The 12,931-nt window shown below is 42.8% G+C and overlaps 1 protein-coding gene across 1 annotated transcript; it reads left to right on the top strand.

Moving 5' to 3' along the window:
* Positions 1 to 2,485: 2,485 nt before the first annotated feature.
* On the top strand, positions 2,486 to 8,064 carry LOC310791279 (phosphatidylglycerophosphatase and protein-tyrosine phosphatase 1-like). The gene is made up of 4 exons (XM_083652965.1): positions 2,486 to 2,695; positions 3,855 to 3,935; positions 5,735 to 5,926; positions 7,509 to 8,064. The coding sequence occupies exons 1-4, from the start codon at positions 2,549 to 2,551 to the stop codon at positions 7,638 to 7,640; spliced, it is 552 nt and encodes a 183-aa protein (XP_083509091.1). The 5' UTR covers positions 2,486 to 2,548; the 3' UTR covers positions 7,641 to 8,064.
* Positions 8,065 to 12,931: the final 4,867 nt, after the last annotated feature.

The following is a 12,931-nucleotide window of genomic DNA, read 5'->3' as shown; positions in this document are numbered from 1 at the left end:
ATATGACAGTTTGTTCGGTGTACAGTTTGAACACTTAAGTCATTGAATCATTATGGACTCTGTTGTCAGATTCAGCCAAGCTTGGTGTCCAAAAATTATTTCATTTTAATTATTTTTTCTTTTGGTCTGTTGGACTCATTAAACGGTAAAGTAAATATTTTTTATGTGTCGTACTTCATAGTGTCTAAGTCACACCCTCTTCTGTGTTCGGCATGGGGCTGAAGAGATTTAATTCCTCATTTATTTTCCCATAATGTTCTGTAAAATCCTTATAAAAAAGAGTTGTACTTGGACAAAAAACAACTCAGCTATATTCAGAATCTTAAGCAACAGCATATATCACTGACTCGTACCAAAACACTTTTTTCTGCTGATTTCTTATTAAATATGAGCATATATATATATATATAAGCATATTCTATGTTTATGGAGAGCCAGCTGTCCGCAGACTATGGTCAGATATGAGATTGAGATTTTGAGATTAACTTTATTGTCACTTCATGGTACAAGTATCACGAGCGAAATTCTGCTTGGTTCGCTCTCAGAGTCGGAGAGCAAAACCGGGTCGCCATTGAACAGCGCCAGCAATTTGGATTGGACAAAGCATATAAATAACTCAGAATTCACATTATTACTAGTTAGAAAAAGTAATAAAGGCACACTTCAATATTATACAATACAGATACATTTGTTGTAAATGTACAGGGTTACCAGCAAAGACAACCCACACCACGACACCAGGGAGGCTGCCATTACAGCGCCGGTTTGGTTCATCGTGGGAGGGAAGGGGGAGTAGGGGCGGGGGGGGGGGGGTTGCAAAGCGGGGGGAAGTTGCTGGAGGCGGGGGGTGGGGTTTAGGGGAGGGGGGGGGGGGTTTGGGGGAGTGCGTGCGTGACCGTGTGTAGGCCTGTGAGTCCTTAGAGTCCATGGGTGTTTGTGTGTGTGTGTAGTCTGAGCCTCCTTCGGCTGTGGAGATGGCCTCGTCAATTCAGACCAGAGTTCAGGCGTCAGATGTCGGGGCGGGGGGGTGACGTTGGAGACGCAGATTGCACTCAGGGCTTCAGGAGAGTTTTGCTGCTAGTGTCCTTGACAGCTTAGCAGGTGGCCAGATTAAATCCGTTTGTTTTGGTTTTCCCCGGTGGGTGTAGGATCAACAACATTCCTCACACGAGTCAGTCCTGATCCTCGGTTAAACATTTCGGCGCAGCGGCAGTGATATCTCCAAGAAGTAATCAATTTTTACGATTCAGATCAGAAATCGCAATAGTCCAAGTACTCACTGCCCCGCTCATCTCGTTTATCGTGACGTGCAGCCTAGGGTCAATGACTGCTGTCTTCCCGTATCCCGCGGCAGTCCCGTCTGGGCAGAGGGGGGGTTCTCCGGACCCCAAAATAGTTTTGTCGAATTCGTTGAGAGACCAGCCATATAATCCATATTTGTAGTTTCGAAGAGACAAATGCAAGATTGGCTCCAGGTAGCAGAAGCAGAGGGATGAGGGGGAGAGGGAAAGGGAGGGAGGACTGGAGAGAGAAGAAATGCGACCGCCTCCGTTGAAAGCTTGTCCAGGTTAAGAATCTTAATATAATATAATATAATAATATAATGGCCAGAGTGAAAAGAATCAATCACCCCTTTATCTGTCTTGTAATTGCTCAATAGTGTCCTTGGTGAATCACACCCCCATGATTACTCATGTAAGAACAATAGAGGAGATACCATTTGGTTTAGGGGGCAATAGATACAAACGCAGCAAACATAGCATACCTCTCTTATTTTTTTTACAGTCTGTGGTTGATACAATCAGTTCTAAATAAAAGCACATCAAAACTTATCAACACCATTCATTTGAGGACTTGGAAAAAATACAGAAAAGTGAGACTTACTTCCTGGCTGAGAAAGTGGCATTTAGACTTAAAGGCCGGGTTTACCGTGGGGAACATGAATATATATTAATTCTTAAAAAATCTTAAATTTCGAATCCGTTGAAATTTTTGAAATTGCTTGTTCACAGCCAGAGAAAAAAATAAATGAAAAAAAAAAAAAAAATTGGGCCAGGTGACGCGTTTCGCGTCGAAACGCGTCACCTGGCCCATTTTTTTTTTTTTTTTTTTTTTTTTTTTTTTTTCATTTTTTTTTCTTCTCTGGCTGTGAACAAGCAATTTCAAAAATTTCAACGGATTCGAAATTTAAGATTTTTTAAGAATTAATATATATTCATGTTCCCCACGGTAAACCCGGCCTTTAAGGCAATGACATACTCGAGAATAAACGGCGAAAACCTCGTAACGTTGTCGGGATAGATTTTATTTTGAAAATGCATACCGGAAATATTTCTGTATTGGTGCTAACTTGACTGGATACAAAGCACGAACAGCCCGGAAGTTGTATTCTCGTCCCTCCCTCCTTGCTGTGTTGCTGGAGGCATGTCATGCTGAAATGAGGAGGTCAGACAGTCCGCTTTACAGCAAAGTGTGCAGTAAGGAACATGTACGGTACTAACCTGGATAGAGGAGCTGTTTTGGTGCTAGGCTCGTTTACAGCGCAGTCATGTCGGGGGCAATAGCAAGGCTGCTGTTCTACCCGACTTTAGCTTACAATGTTGTCATGGAGAAGGTGTCCTCCAGACAGTGGTTCAACCGAGTGGACCAGACTGTGATCCTGGGAGCCCTGCCCTTCAGGTCCATGACACATGAGGTAACATCCTATGGTCAAGTCTCAACTACAGTATCTATCTATCTATCTATCTATCTATCTATCTATCTATCTATCTATCTATCTATCTATCTATCTATCTATCTATCTATCTGTCTGCCTGCCTCTGTCTGTCTGCCTGCCTGCCTGTCTCTGTCTGTCTGCCTGCATCTCTCTCTCACTCTCAACTACAGTACCTAATACTATCTATCTATCTATCTATCTGTCTATCTACTACAGTATCTATCTGCCTGCCTCTCTCTCTCTCTCTCTCTCTCTCTCTCACACACTCACTCTCAACTTGCTTTACTGGCATGACAAGTAGCATTCTTGTGTTGTCAAAACGAATGCATGAATCATCTTTGGTCAGGTCCCAAGTCAGTCTCCCAGGCCGCCTTGAGGCTCAAGTCAAATCACAAATGTAGACTGTCACATCAGAACAAATCAAGAGTACACAATTTAAAATCTAGAAGAAAACGAAATATCTAAGACTTTTCAATGCAATATGGTTTTAATAGGATCAAAACTTTGTTTCAACTTGAATTAAATCAATCATCCCATGCAAATTCCACAAACGTCATCTGCTGGAACAAATCACATCACGTTTTTTTTTCAATCTAAGTCATTTACACAAACACACAAGTTAAGACTTCAGAAATGTTTTCAAGTCATCAAAATACAAGTCAAAAGACAGTATGGGCTATAACGAATCAAACATTTCAGTTTTGATGACCTTGTGGCAATAGGATTTGGATGAAGTGTCCGCGTGTTTTAAATCTTTGGGTACTTCCATAGAATAGAGAAATGTGAAAATACATATCACGGAGCAGAAAAATGAATGTGGTATCAGTTCCATGTTATTCTGCTATAGTAATCATCACAAATGAGACGCTCCACGCTCGGCCATCACAATTTCACAAATTCTCCATCCAACTTATATTTTTGTCACTTAGCTTGGCATTTTAAAATGGTTTACATTCTAGCAGCCAACGCCATCCCCCTGAAAGATTTGTGTCTCACAAATAAACATAGCCAAAGTCTGCACAGTCAGACTTTGTTGTGACTGAACTTTTTGTTACATCGTATCATGGTTGTCTTGAATCCTGAGACTTAACAGCACTGTGAACTAAGCTGCCATTGTCATTCTTTGTTTTCCGTCTAGCTGGTGGACACAGAAAATGTGCGAGGGGTTATAACCATGAATGAAGATTATGAAACTACATATTTCTGCAACTCTTCTGAGGTGAGTTCATGACATTTGTTGCAGTTTGTTCCTGACAGGCAACTTCTGCTATGTGTAGAGACATGATCAGGGCCGTAGCCAGGGTTCCGAAATAGGGGAGGTCCAGCAAGGGGAGGCCCAGCAAGGGGAGGCGCCGCCGAATTTTTTTTTAGTTTTTTTTCCCCCCTTTTTAAGCCATATTTAGAGTAATATATCATTTTAAATCAACATTAGGATTATACTGTTGTGATGTCATTATTCAGTATATTCTCTTTCATGTCACCACCTGCTCAGCTCTCCTGTCAACATAATTGTAACTAACAAACACAAACTGTTTTAGCCAAATTCATATCAAAATGACACCTACAAACACAGGTACACAACCCAAGCCGTACACAACACACAAAGTCATCATTGATAATAAAAAAAAACATACAGAGGGACATTTATTTATTCCTGATAGGAACGATTGAAAAATAAAATAAAATATATTATGTTGTTTTTAACTTTACACCACCTCTTTTTGTTACTTATTGGGTCATGAAACTGAAACCATGCATATAGCCACCTGCATACCTGACTTCGGGAGCTTGGCAATTGGCATCATGCATGATTAGCCAGTAGCATCCCAACGTGTCACACAGGTAACATTACTTAGACAGACTAGACACTTACTTTCTTGGTTGTTGCTAAAAAATCTGTCAGTGTGTGTCACTCACTGTCTGTCGTTCACTCGCTCACTGTCTCGCAGCTCGCTCACCTTCAATTATCTCGCCAGGCAGACAGACAGTCATCACTCACCACCATGCTGCTGCTCTCTCAGAATCAAGTTACCGCGGACGCGGCGTCAGATGACTTCCTGCCTGACCTGCCTTTCGTTTCAAAATAAAAGCGATCCCGTGTTTTTCATGCTTTTCCTGTTTTCCATGCAGATTGTTTTATTTTTTTACAATCTTCGTTCTCAGGACACTCTACAATTTTCTGTTCCCAAAGTCCGAACTGAATTGGGGAAGAAAGCTTTTAGGTTCTCTGCACCCACCGCATGGAACAGTCTGCAGTCTGATCTTAAACTTAATAGCTTAGTAACCTTAAATGGTTTTAAGGCTATGGTCAAATCTCTTGAGAACAGGCTGTCTGTATGCAAATGTTTTATTTGATCATTTTAATGTTTTTCAATTGTATGTGTTTATGTGTTTGTTTGTTGTAACTTTGTGTTGCTGCTGTTTCTTGGCCAGGTCTCTCTTGTAAAAGAGATCTTTGATCTCAATGGGACAAACCTGGTTAAATAAAGGCTAAAAAAAATAAAAATCTCTGAAATATTAAAAAAATCTCTGAAATATTAGGGGAGGTCCGGACCTCCCCCATCTCATAGCTAGCTACGGCCCTGGACATGATCCAGCAACATTGCAATAGACCCTTTTCACGGGGGCCATTTTGTGTCAAAAAGGCAGAATAAACACAGGTGCAAGCAAAACACTAATGAGGGTTTCCAAATTCCAATCATGGAAGTTGGAAACGCTCATTAGTGTTTTGCGACACATAATGGCCCCTGTGAGAAGGGTCTATTAGTAATTCTAGTTTTGTCCCCCTGTCTGTCATTCACTGTTTGTTGAGGTTGTAGTGCTTTTAATCTGAATAACATCATTACATGTAAAGCAGTTGGCTATACTTATCTTAGTTGTAGATGTAAGACTAAATTATGAATAGAGAAAACACTGCATCATGTCCGGATATTTCCAGCTGAGAGGGTAGAGTGATGTTGAGAGTGAGGTAGAGTGAGGTAGAGTGAAGTGTGTTTGATTCGATGTGCTGTGCTGCAGGAGTGGCAGGCTGCAGGGGTGGAGCAGCTGAGGCTGAGCACGGTGGACCTGACTGGGGTTCCCAGCCTGGAGAACCTCCACAGAGGGGTGGAGTTCGCCCTGCGCCTCAGGGAGGAGGGCTCCAGTGTGTACGTGCACTGTAAAGCCGGGCGCTCCCGCAGCGCCACGCTGGCTGCTGCGTACCTCATCCGGGTCAGTCGACATCAGCCTTCACTGTGTTGACGCCACCATATAGAGAGGCAACGTGAAACGTCACTTCCTGCTTCAGCACTGTACCAGAGATTTTCATCCACCATTTATTTTCCCATAGACATTTCGTAAAATGCTTGTAAAAATAGTTTTACTTGGTCAAACCAAATGGTTCAGATATATATAGAAACAGGAGAGACCGCATAACATTTCACTTGGACCAAAACATGAAAAACTGGATTGAAAGAAAATATTTTTTCAATGTTGTTTTTTTAAGTTTTGGTCCGAGTGAAATGTTCTATGGTCTCTCCTGATTCTAAATATAGCTGAACTGTTTGGTTTGAACAAGTAAAACTATTTTTATAAGCATTTTACGAAATGTCTATGAGAAAATAAATGGCGGGTGAAAATCTCTGGTACAGTGCTGTAGCAGGAAGTAGGCGGTCACTTTGCCTCTCCAACAACATGTTGCGACTCCAACAGACAAACACAGGGTATCCGCGGGGTCTTGAAAAGTATTAAAAGTTGATGAATCAATTTAGGGAAAATTAAGGCCCTTAAAACGTATTAAAAAGTCTTGATCACCATTTGAGAGATATTCAATTTTGTAGCTATTGGTGTTAAATGAGCATATTATATTGTCTCATATCCATCGCAAACCCCTAAATTGAATCGATGTTGTATCACGGCAGACTTTGTGTTATCAGCAGCAAATTATTGTATAATTGTCCAAAGAATCTAATATAATGTCGTATCGCGATGAAACTTGTGATTTACATCCCTATCGCTGATGTGACGAAAGTGGCGTCGAAGTCTTAAAATATATTGAAAAAGTCTTAAAAAAGGTCTTTAACAGGTATTGAATTGAACTTCAGGATTCCTGCATTATACCCTGCAAACAGCTTGCAGTTAGAACCACAGACAGCATGATGATGTCTTTGAAGGCCTCTCTGCCTCCAACATGGCAGCAGACATTACTTTGGGTTTTTTGCTTCTTGTGCAGCAGTGGACTTGTCCCAGGAAACAGGAACAGCATGTTTTGCATGCTATCGGTCAGTGATGGAGAGTAACACAACGGACATTTACCAATATGTATCTATGCAAAGGTTGTGGATTGTTACTTTAAGGCATACAAAAGTGCAGATGCATTTGAGTATTTCACTTCAGGGTGGGTGAAACTATCCAACAATCCCTTATCTTCATAAGAAAAAGGTGTTCCTGATTACTGAGCCAAAGAGATGACGTTACGTTTATAGACTATTGTGTCATCTCTCTTTATGAGCGGGCAAAAGCAGAAATCCCCCCCTCCATCCTCCTGACACCAATATTACAACCGATGACGCAACATAACGGACCGTTTCATTGGTACTCGGTGAATAAATACAGTGCATTATTTAATGAAATAGCTCTGATAGGCGCTTTCTCTGGCTAGCTGAGTGTTCGGGTTAGGAGTCAACATGACGCGGATAGATATTCAGGGGAGGGGGGAGGGGGGAGGGGGGGGGGGGGGTGGCGGCTGTGCGTTTGTCTGTTAAGTCTGCCTGTCAGTCAGTGTGATTTTGACCTTGTGTTTTTCCATTGACAGCTCCACTGCTGGACTCCAGAAGAAGCCTGTCAGATGTTGGCGTCTGTTCGGCCGCACATATTGGTACGCTCCGCTCAGCTGCAGATGCTGAGGAGATACCACCAGCAAGTCTGTGGAGGGGAGTCGAGCTGAGAGTCCATAGGGAAGAGGCCTGGCGCAGCGCCTTGGTATAATATACCAAACTCCAGTATAGAATGGAATATTCCTACAGGAGCTGTGAAGACTGGACAAAGAGCATTACAAATGACTTCTTCACCTGGTCAGCTAAATCTCAACATCGTAACATACACATATTTGAGAATAAAGCCCCCAAAATTGCATTGTTTTTCTCAGAGTTTTATCATCAAAATCCTGTTAGTTTTACTTTCTGGAAAGGTGTGTATTTTAGTGGTTAGCCTACTTCATGGTGTGCCAGGAGACAAGCATACAAATTCAAACCAATAGCCTCAAAGATGTTTTTTAAGAAGCAAGACCCCATCAGAGTAACATTTTCCTGTGACTTCAATAATAAACACGCTCCACTTGACAGCGTTGTTGGATTGCAGCGGCACAAGAAGAGCACATTTTAGTGCAGCCTTTACAGTTTACATTTTTTATATAGGCCTACTGTAACATGTTTCATATGATGCCTCACTACTTCAAGTACTACTGACAATCCATGTTTAAGTAAAAAATAAACTTGTGAAAAATAAATAACGTAAGTATGATAGTGTTTGATTGTAGCCTGATATCAGAATGAACCAACTTGTTAGACTCATTTCCTTCTTTAGAAGCAGCCAACTTGGTGGAGTGGGCAGATCTGGACCCATACCAGGCAAGTTTGATTGCACTGCTCTGTATTCAGAACCTCTAACCACCTTAACCCAGAATCTAATTGTCATAAGTACATGTATGAGGATTTTGTCTTGCTAATATGATGTTGAGGCAGGACAACACAAGTTACATTGTGAAAAAGTGCAGTCTTATTGTAAAAGGAAATGCATTTGATTTGGTTATTGTCTGCAGAGGCTGACAACTATTGACTTTGACGCTCGGAGAGTCGACGTCACGTCCGGATCGGTCGCAGCGGCAATTTTGGAGGGAAATCGGACTGTCACTGTTTCAGTTTAATTTAAGCGATAGCTATTGAACAAAGGAAGCGAACTGCTGTTTTGTAAATGGAAGAAGCTGATGAAGGTGGGGGGAGTTGGGAAAATAGGAAAACTAAGGGGAAAGGAAGGAAGCTTTCGAGCGATTCAGAAGGAGGGACAGAAGGAGGGAAATCTAGTAAGATGATGAGAACGGAAAATAGCCAGGCAGAAGAGTTTAAAGTTATATTTAAATTAAAGGAAGGGCAGTCAGGGTTTTGTTCCTTCAACCCTATCAAGCTTTCTAAGGCATTGAAGGGAGTGCTGGGAGACATCCTAAATGCGAGGATCTTGGCAGATGGGAAACTGCTGGTGTTTTGCAAGTCTGCAGCTCAGTTGGCCAAAGCTGTTTCACTGTCGGCGATAGGGAAAAAGCCAGTGGAAGGCTTTATCCCAGGGAGAAGGGCTGTCGGTTTGAAAGGGGTTATATATGGGGTCTCACTTGAAACCACCATGGAGGAGCTAGTAAGGGATGTTGGGGGTGCGAGGGTCGCTGAGGCGTCTCGCATTAGAGTGTTTAGGGAAGGAGCTAAACGTGATTCAACCACTGTGGTCTTAACTTTTCAGGAAGAGCATCTGCCGGAGCGAGTGTTTCTAGGATGTCTGTCCTTTAAAGTTAATCTGTATAGGAGGCCACCATTGAGGTGTTTTAAATGTCAGAGGTATGGACATATTGCAGCTGCTTGTCGAGGAGTTAGAAGGTGTGGGAAGTGTGGGGGTGAACATGAGATTTTTGACTGTAAGGAAGTGGAATTGAAGTGTGGAAGCTGTGGTGGAGGGCACATTGCTGGGAATCGAGAGTGTGGGCAGTATAAGCAGGCTATGAGAGTGCAGCAGTATAGGGAGGTAAATAAAGGGGTGTCTTATGCTGAGGCTCTTAAAAAAACGGAAACAAGTGGTGAGGCAGGTGAAATGAGAGAAAGGGCAGTAATAGCGCCTCCTCAGGTTGCAAGTGTAGCAGAGGATTCTGTGGTGGTGAGCAGGGTTAATTTCCTGGCGTTTATGGTGGAAGTGATGTGTGAGATGAAGAAGGTCAAAAATAACTCTGATGTGGTGAGATGTGTGGTGCAGGCTGCTGAGAGGGTTCTAGGAATTGGAGAGGTGGATCCAGTTGCTCTCCATAACCAGGTGTTCTCAAAAGACAGAAGAGAAAGAGTCATAGGGAGGATGTGGATGATGTTTAGATTATTAATAATGTTTTATATCCTCCAGTGGAATGCTAGGAGTTTGATAGCGAATGGACAAGAGTTAAAGAGGTTTGTGGATGCGTTTAAAGAAAGGCCAGAGATAATATGTGTTCAGGAGACGTGGTTAAAGCCTATTTTGAGTTTTGTAATACCGGGGTATGCTTGCATAAGGAAAGATCGAAATAATGCTGGGGGAGGGTGTGCAGTGTTTATTAGAGAAGGAATACAGTATAGGGAAGTGAATGTAAATTCTGATCTGGAGTGTGTGGCCATAGAGGTATGGAGTGGGGCAGGAAGATTCTCTCTGGTTAACTTTTATAACCCTTGTCTCCAGTTGGAATTGGAGAAGTTAGATCATATAATGGGTCAAGTTCGCCCCCCAGTGGTGTGGACAGGGGATTTTAATGCTCACAATCCTTTGTGGGGCAGTAAAAATAAAGATAAGAATGGGGGGATATTAGAAGATTTTTTCGATAAACATATGCTTGTGGTGTTGAATGATGGGAGGCCAACAAGGTTTCAGGTTGGCAATGGGAGTTTGTCATGTTTAGATTTAACTTTTGCTTCAGCTGAGTTAGCTAGATGTGGGGAATGGGATCTTATGGATCGTTACACCATGGGGAGTGATCATTTTCCCATATTAAGCCGGTTTGGTAGAGTGTTGCAGGTGGAAGAGGAAAACACTGAGAGAAGGTTTAATTATAGAAAAGCAGACTGGGATAAGTTTACAGAAGAGCTCTCGGCAGATTTGGGAAATGTGATGAGTGAGGGTGGTGTGGATGAATGGAATAGGTCATTTTGTTTTGTGGTGTCAGAAGCGGCTGGAAAGGCAATTCAAGTTAAGGAGAGTAGGAAACCGAGGAAAATAGTACCATGGTGGAATAAGGAGTGTAATGAGGCAGTGAGGGCTCGCAACATTGCATATCGTCAGCTTAGGAGGAGTCCAATGGAGAGTTATGTTATTGAGTATAAGAGGTTGCGAGCAAAGGCTAGGAAGGTTATTAAAGGTGCTAAGAGAGAGAGCTGGCGCAGGTTTTGTGGCACTATAGGTACAGAGACAACTGTAGGGCAAGTTTGGGGCATGATTCACAGAATGGCTGGGATCAAAAGGGGAGTGTCCATTCCTGTGTTGGTGGAAGGGAGTAAAGAAGTGGTAGGTAACAGGGAGAAGGCTGATTTATTAGTCAGGTCCTTTCAGAAAGTACACAGTGTAAGTAATGTGGGTAGAGAAGGGCAGCTGAGGAGACAATTAATGCTTGAGCAAGAAGGATATAAACTTGGAAGTAAACTTTGATAATAGTGATGTAATAAATCTATTTTTTTCTATGCAAGAGCTGAAGAGGGCAATAGGACGAGGGAATAATACCTCGCCTGGGAGAGATGGCCTGGGATATGAGATGTTTAAGCATATGGATGATTTGGCATTGGATGAGATGTTAGCGTTGATAAATACAGTGTGGGAGGAAGGGATTATTCCGGCTGAGTGGAAGCATGCAGTAGTTGTGCCGATTGTGAAACCTGGGAAGGAAGCCAGTAGTCCTGGATCATACAGACCTATTGCGCTTACAGCAGTTATGTGTAAGGTCATGGAGAGAATGGTTACGGATCGGTTAGTGCATAGTTTAGAGCGAAGAGGGTATTTTTCTCCATGCCAAAGTGGGTTTAGGTTAGGCCGAGGAACTATGGATGCTGTTCTTGTGTTAGACAGAGACATAAAGAGAGCTCTAGTGAACAAGGAGGCAGTGGTAAGTGTATTCTTAGACATAGAGAAGGCCTATGATATGATGTGGAAAGAGGGGCTGGTGATAAAGTTGTATGATGCAGGGGTTCGGGGCAGGATGCTGAACTGGATTAGAGATTTTCTGAGATCTCGTACCATACAGGTGAAAGTGGGGGGGAGTCTGTCTGACACTGTAAATATAGATAATGGGACCCCACAGGGAAGTGTTATTAGTCCTGTCTTCTTTAATGTAATGGTTAATAGTATGTTTGATGAAGTGGGGGGTGGCTTTGGTAGAACTCTTTTTGCAGATGATGGAGCAATCTGGAAAAGAGGCCGCAATGTGGGATATTTGATGAAGCAGTTGCAGGGAGCCCTGGATAGGGTGAAGGTTTGGGCTGATAAGTGGGGTTTTAGGTTATCAGTAGCAAAGTCGAAGTATGTGGTTTTTGGCAGGAAGAAGCCTATGGCTGGGCATGAGCTTATGTTGTATGGAGAGCCCCTTGAGAAGGTTAGAGTGTTTAAGTTTTTGGGTGTGTGGATGGATGAAAGATTGACATATGGAGTGCATGTGGGAAAAATGGTAGGTAGGTGTGTGAAGATAATTAACATTATGAGGTGCCTGGCTGGTTGTTCTTGGGGGGCAGACAGGGGTGTAATGTTGATGATTTATAAGGCCATGATAAGAGCTATTTTTGATTATGGGTGTTTGGCTTATGGGTCAGCGGCCAAATCCACACTGGCTAAGCTCGATGTTGTTCAGGCTAGGGCTTTGAGACTGTGCACTGGGGCATTTCCGACAACGCCGGTCTCGGCGCTGCTGGTGGAAGCGGGGGAGGCTCCACTGAAGCTGCGACGTGCAAAGCTAGCTCTAAATTATTGGATCAAGCTAAAAGGATCTGTAACAGCACTTCCTTCAATTTCTTTGCTGTCTGAATGTTGGGAGTTTGGAAATGGTTCTAGTAGGATTAATAGGTGCAGCTATATAACTACAGTAAAGGGGTACTCAGAGGAACTGGGTTTTAATAAAATAAAGGTAGGGCCCCCTGTGTTCTGGCCACCTGTGCCTCGTTGGCTGTGGTCAGAGGCAGAGGTGGACTTAACAATAAGAGAGGCCATACAGGAAAAGCGATTAGGAAGTGTTGCGGTGGGCGTGGAGGAGCATCTCAGTAACAACTGGAATAATTATATCAGCATTTATACAGATGGCTCAAGAGACCCTGAGAGTAGAAGAGTGGGTTTTGGTATGTATGTCCCTCATGTCAAGATCAGTCAGAGTAGGAGACTGCCTGATGATATCTCAATATTCTCAGCAGAATTGATTGCTTTACTGTGGGCATTGTGGTGGGTGGAAGAGGGGGGATTCAGGCAGGCTGTTGTATGCTCCGA

This window comes from Poromitra crassiceps (genome assembly GCF_964638095.1).
Source record: "Poromitra crassiceps genome assembly, chromosome: 16".
NCBI classification, from domain to species: domain Eukaryota; kingdom Metazoa; phylum Chordata; class Actinopteri; order Beryciformes; family Melamphaidae; genus Poromitra; species Poromitra crassiceps.
This window is presented reverse-complemented; position numbering and strand designations above follow the sequence as displayed.

What these genes read in the sequence shown, in the direction of transcription:
- LOC310791279 (XM_083652965.1), top strand. Translation starts at nt 2,549, where the DNA reads ATGTCGGGGGCAATAGCAAGGCTGCTGTTCTACCCGACTTTAGCTTAC. An exon ending in ATTTCTGCAACTCTTCTGAG is followed by an intron (nt 3,936 to 5,734) that starts GTGAGTTCATGA and finishes GCTGTGCTGCAG; the next exon opens with GAGTGGCAGGCTGCAGGGGT. An exon ending in CTGCTGCGTACCTCATCCGG is followed by an intron (nt 5,927 to 7,508) that starts GTCAGTCGACAT and finishes TTCCATTGACAG; the next exon opens with CTCCACTGCTGGACTCCAGA.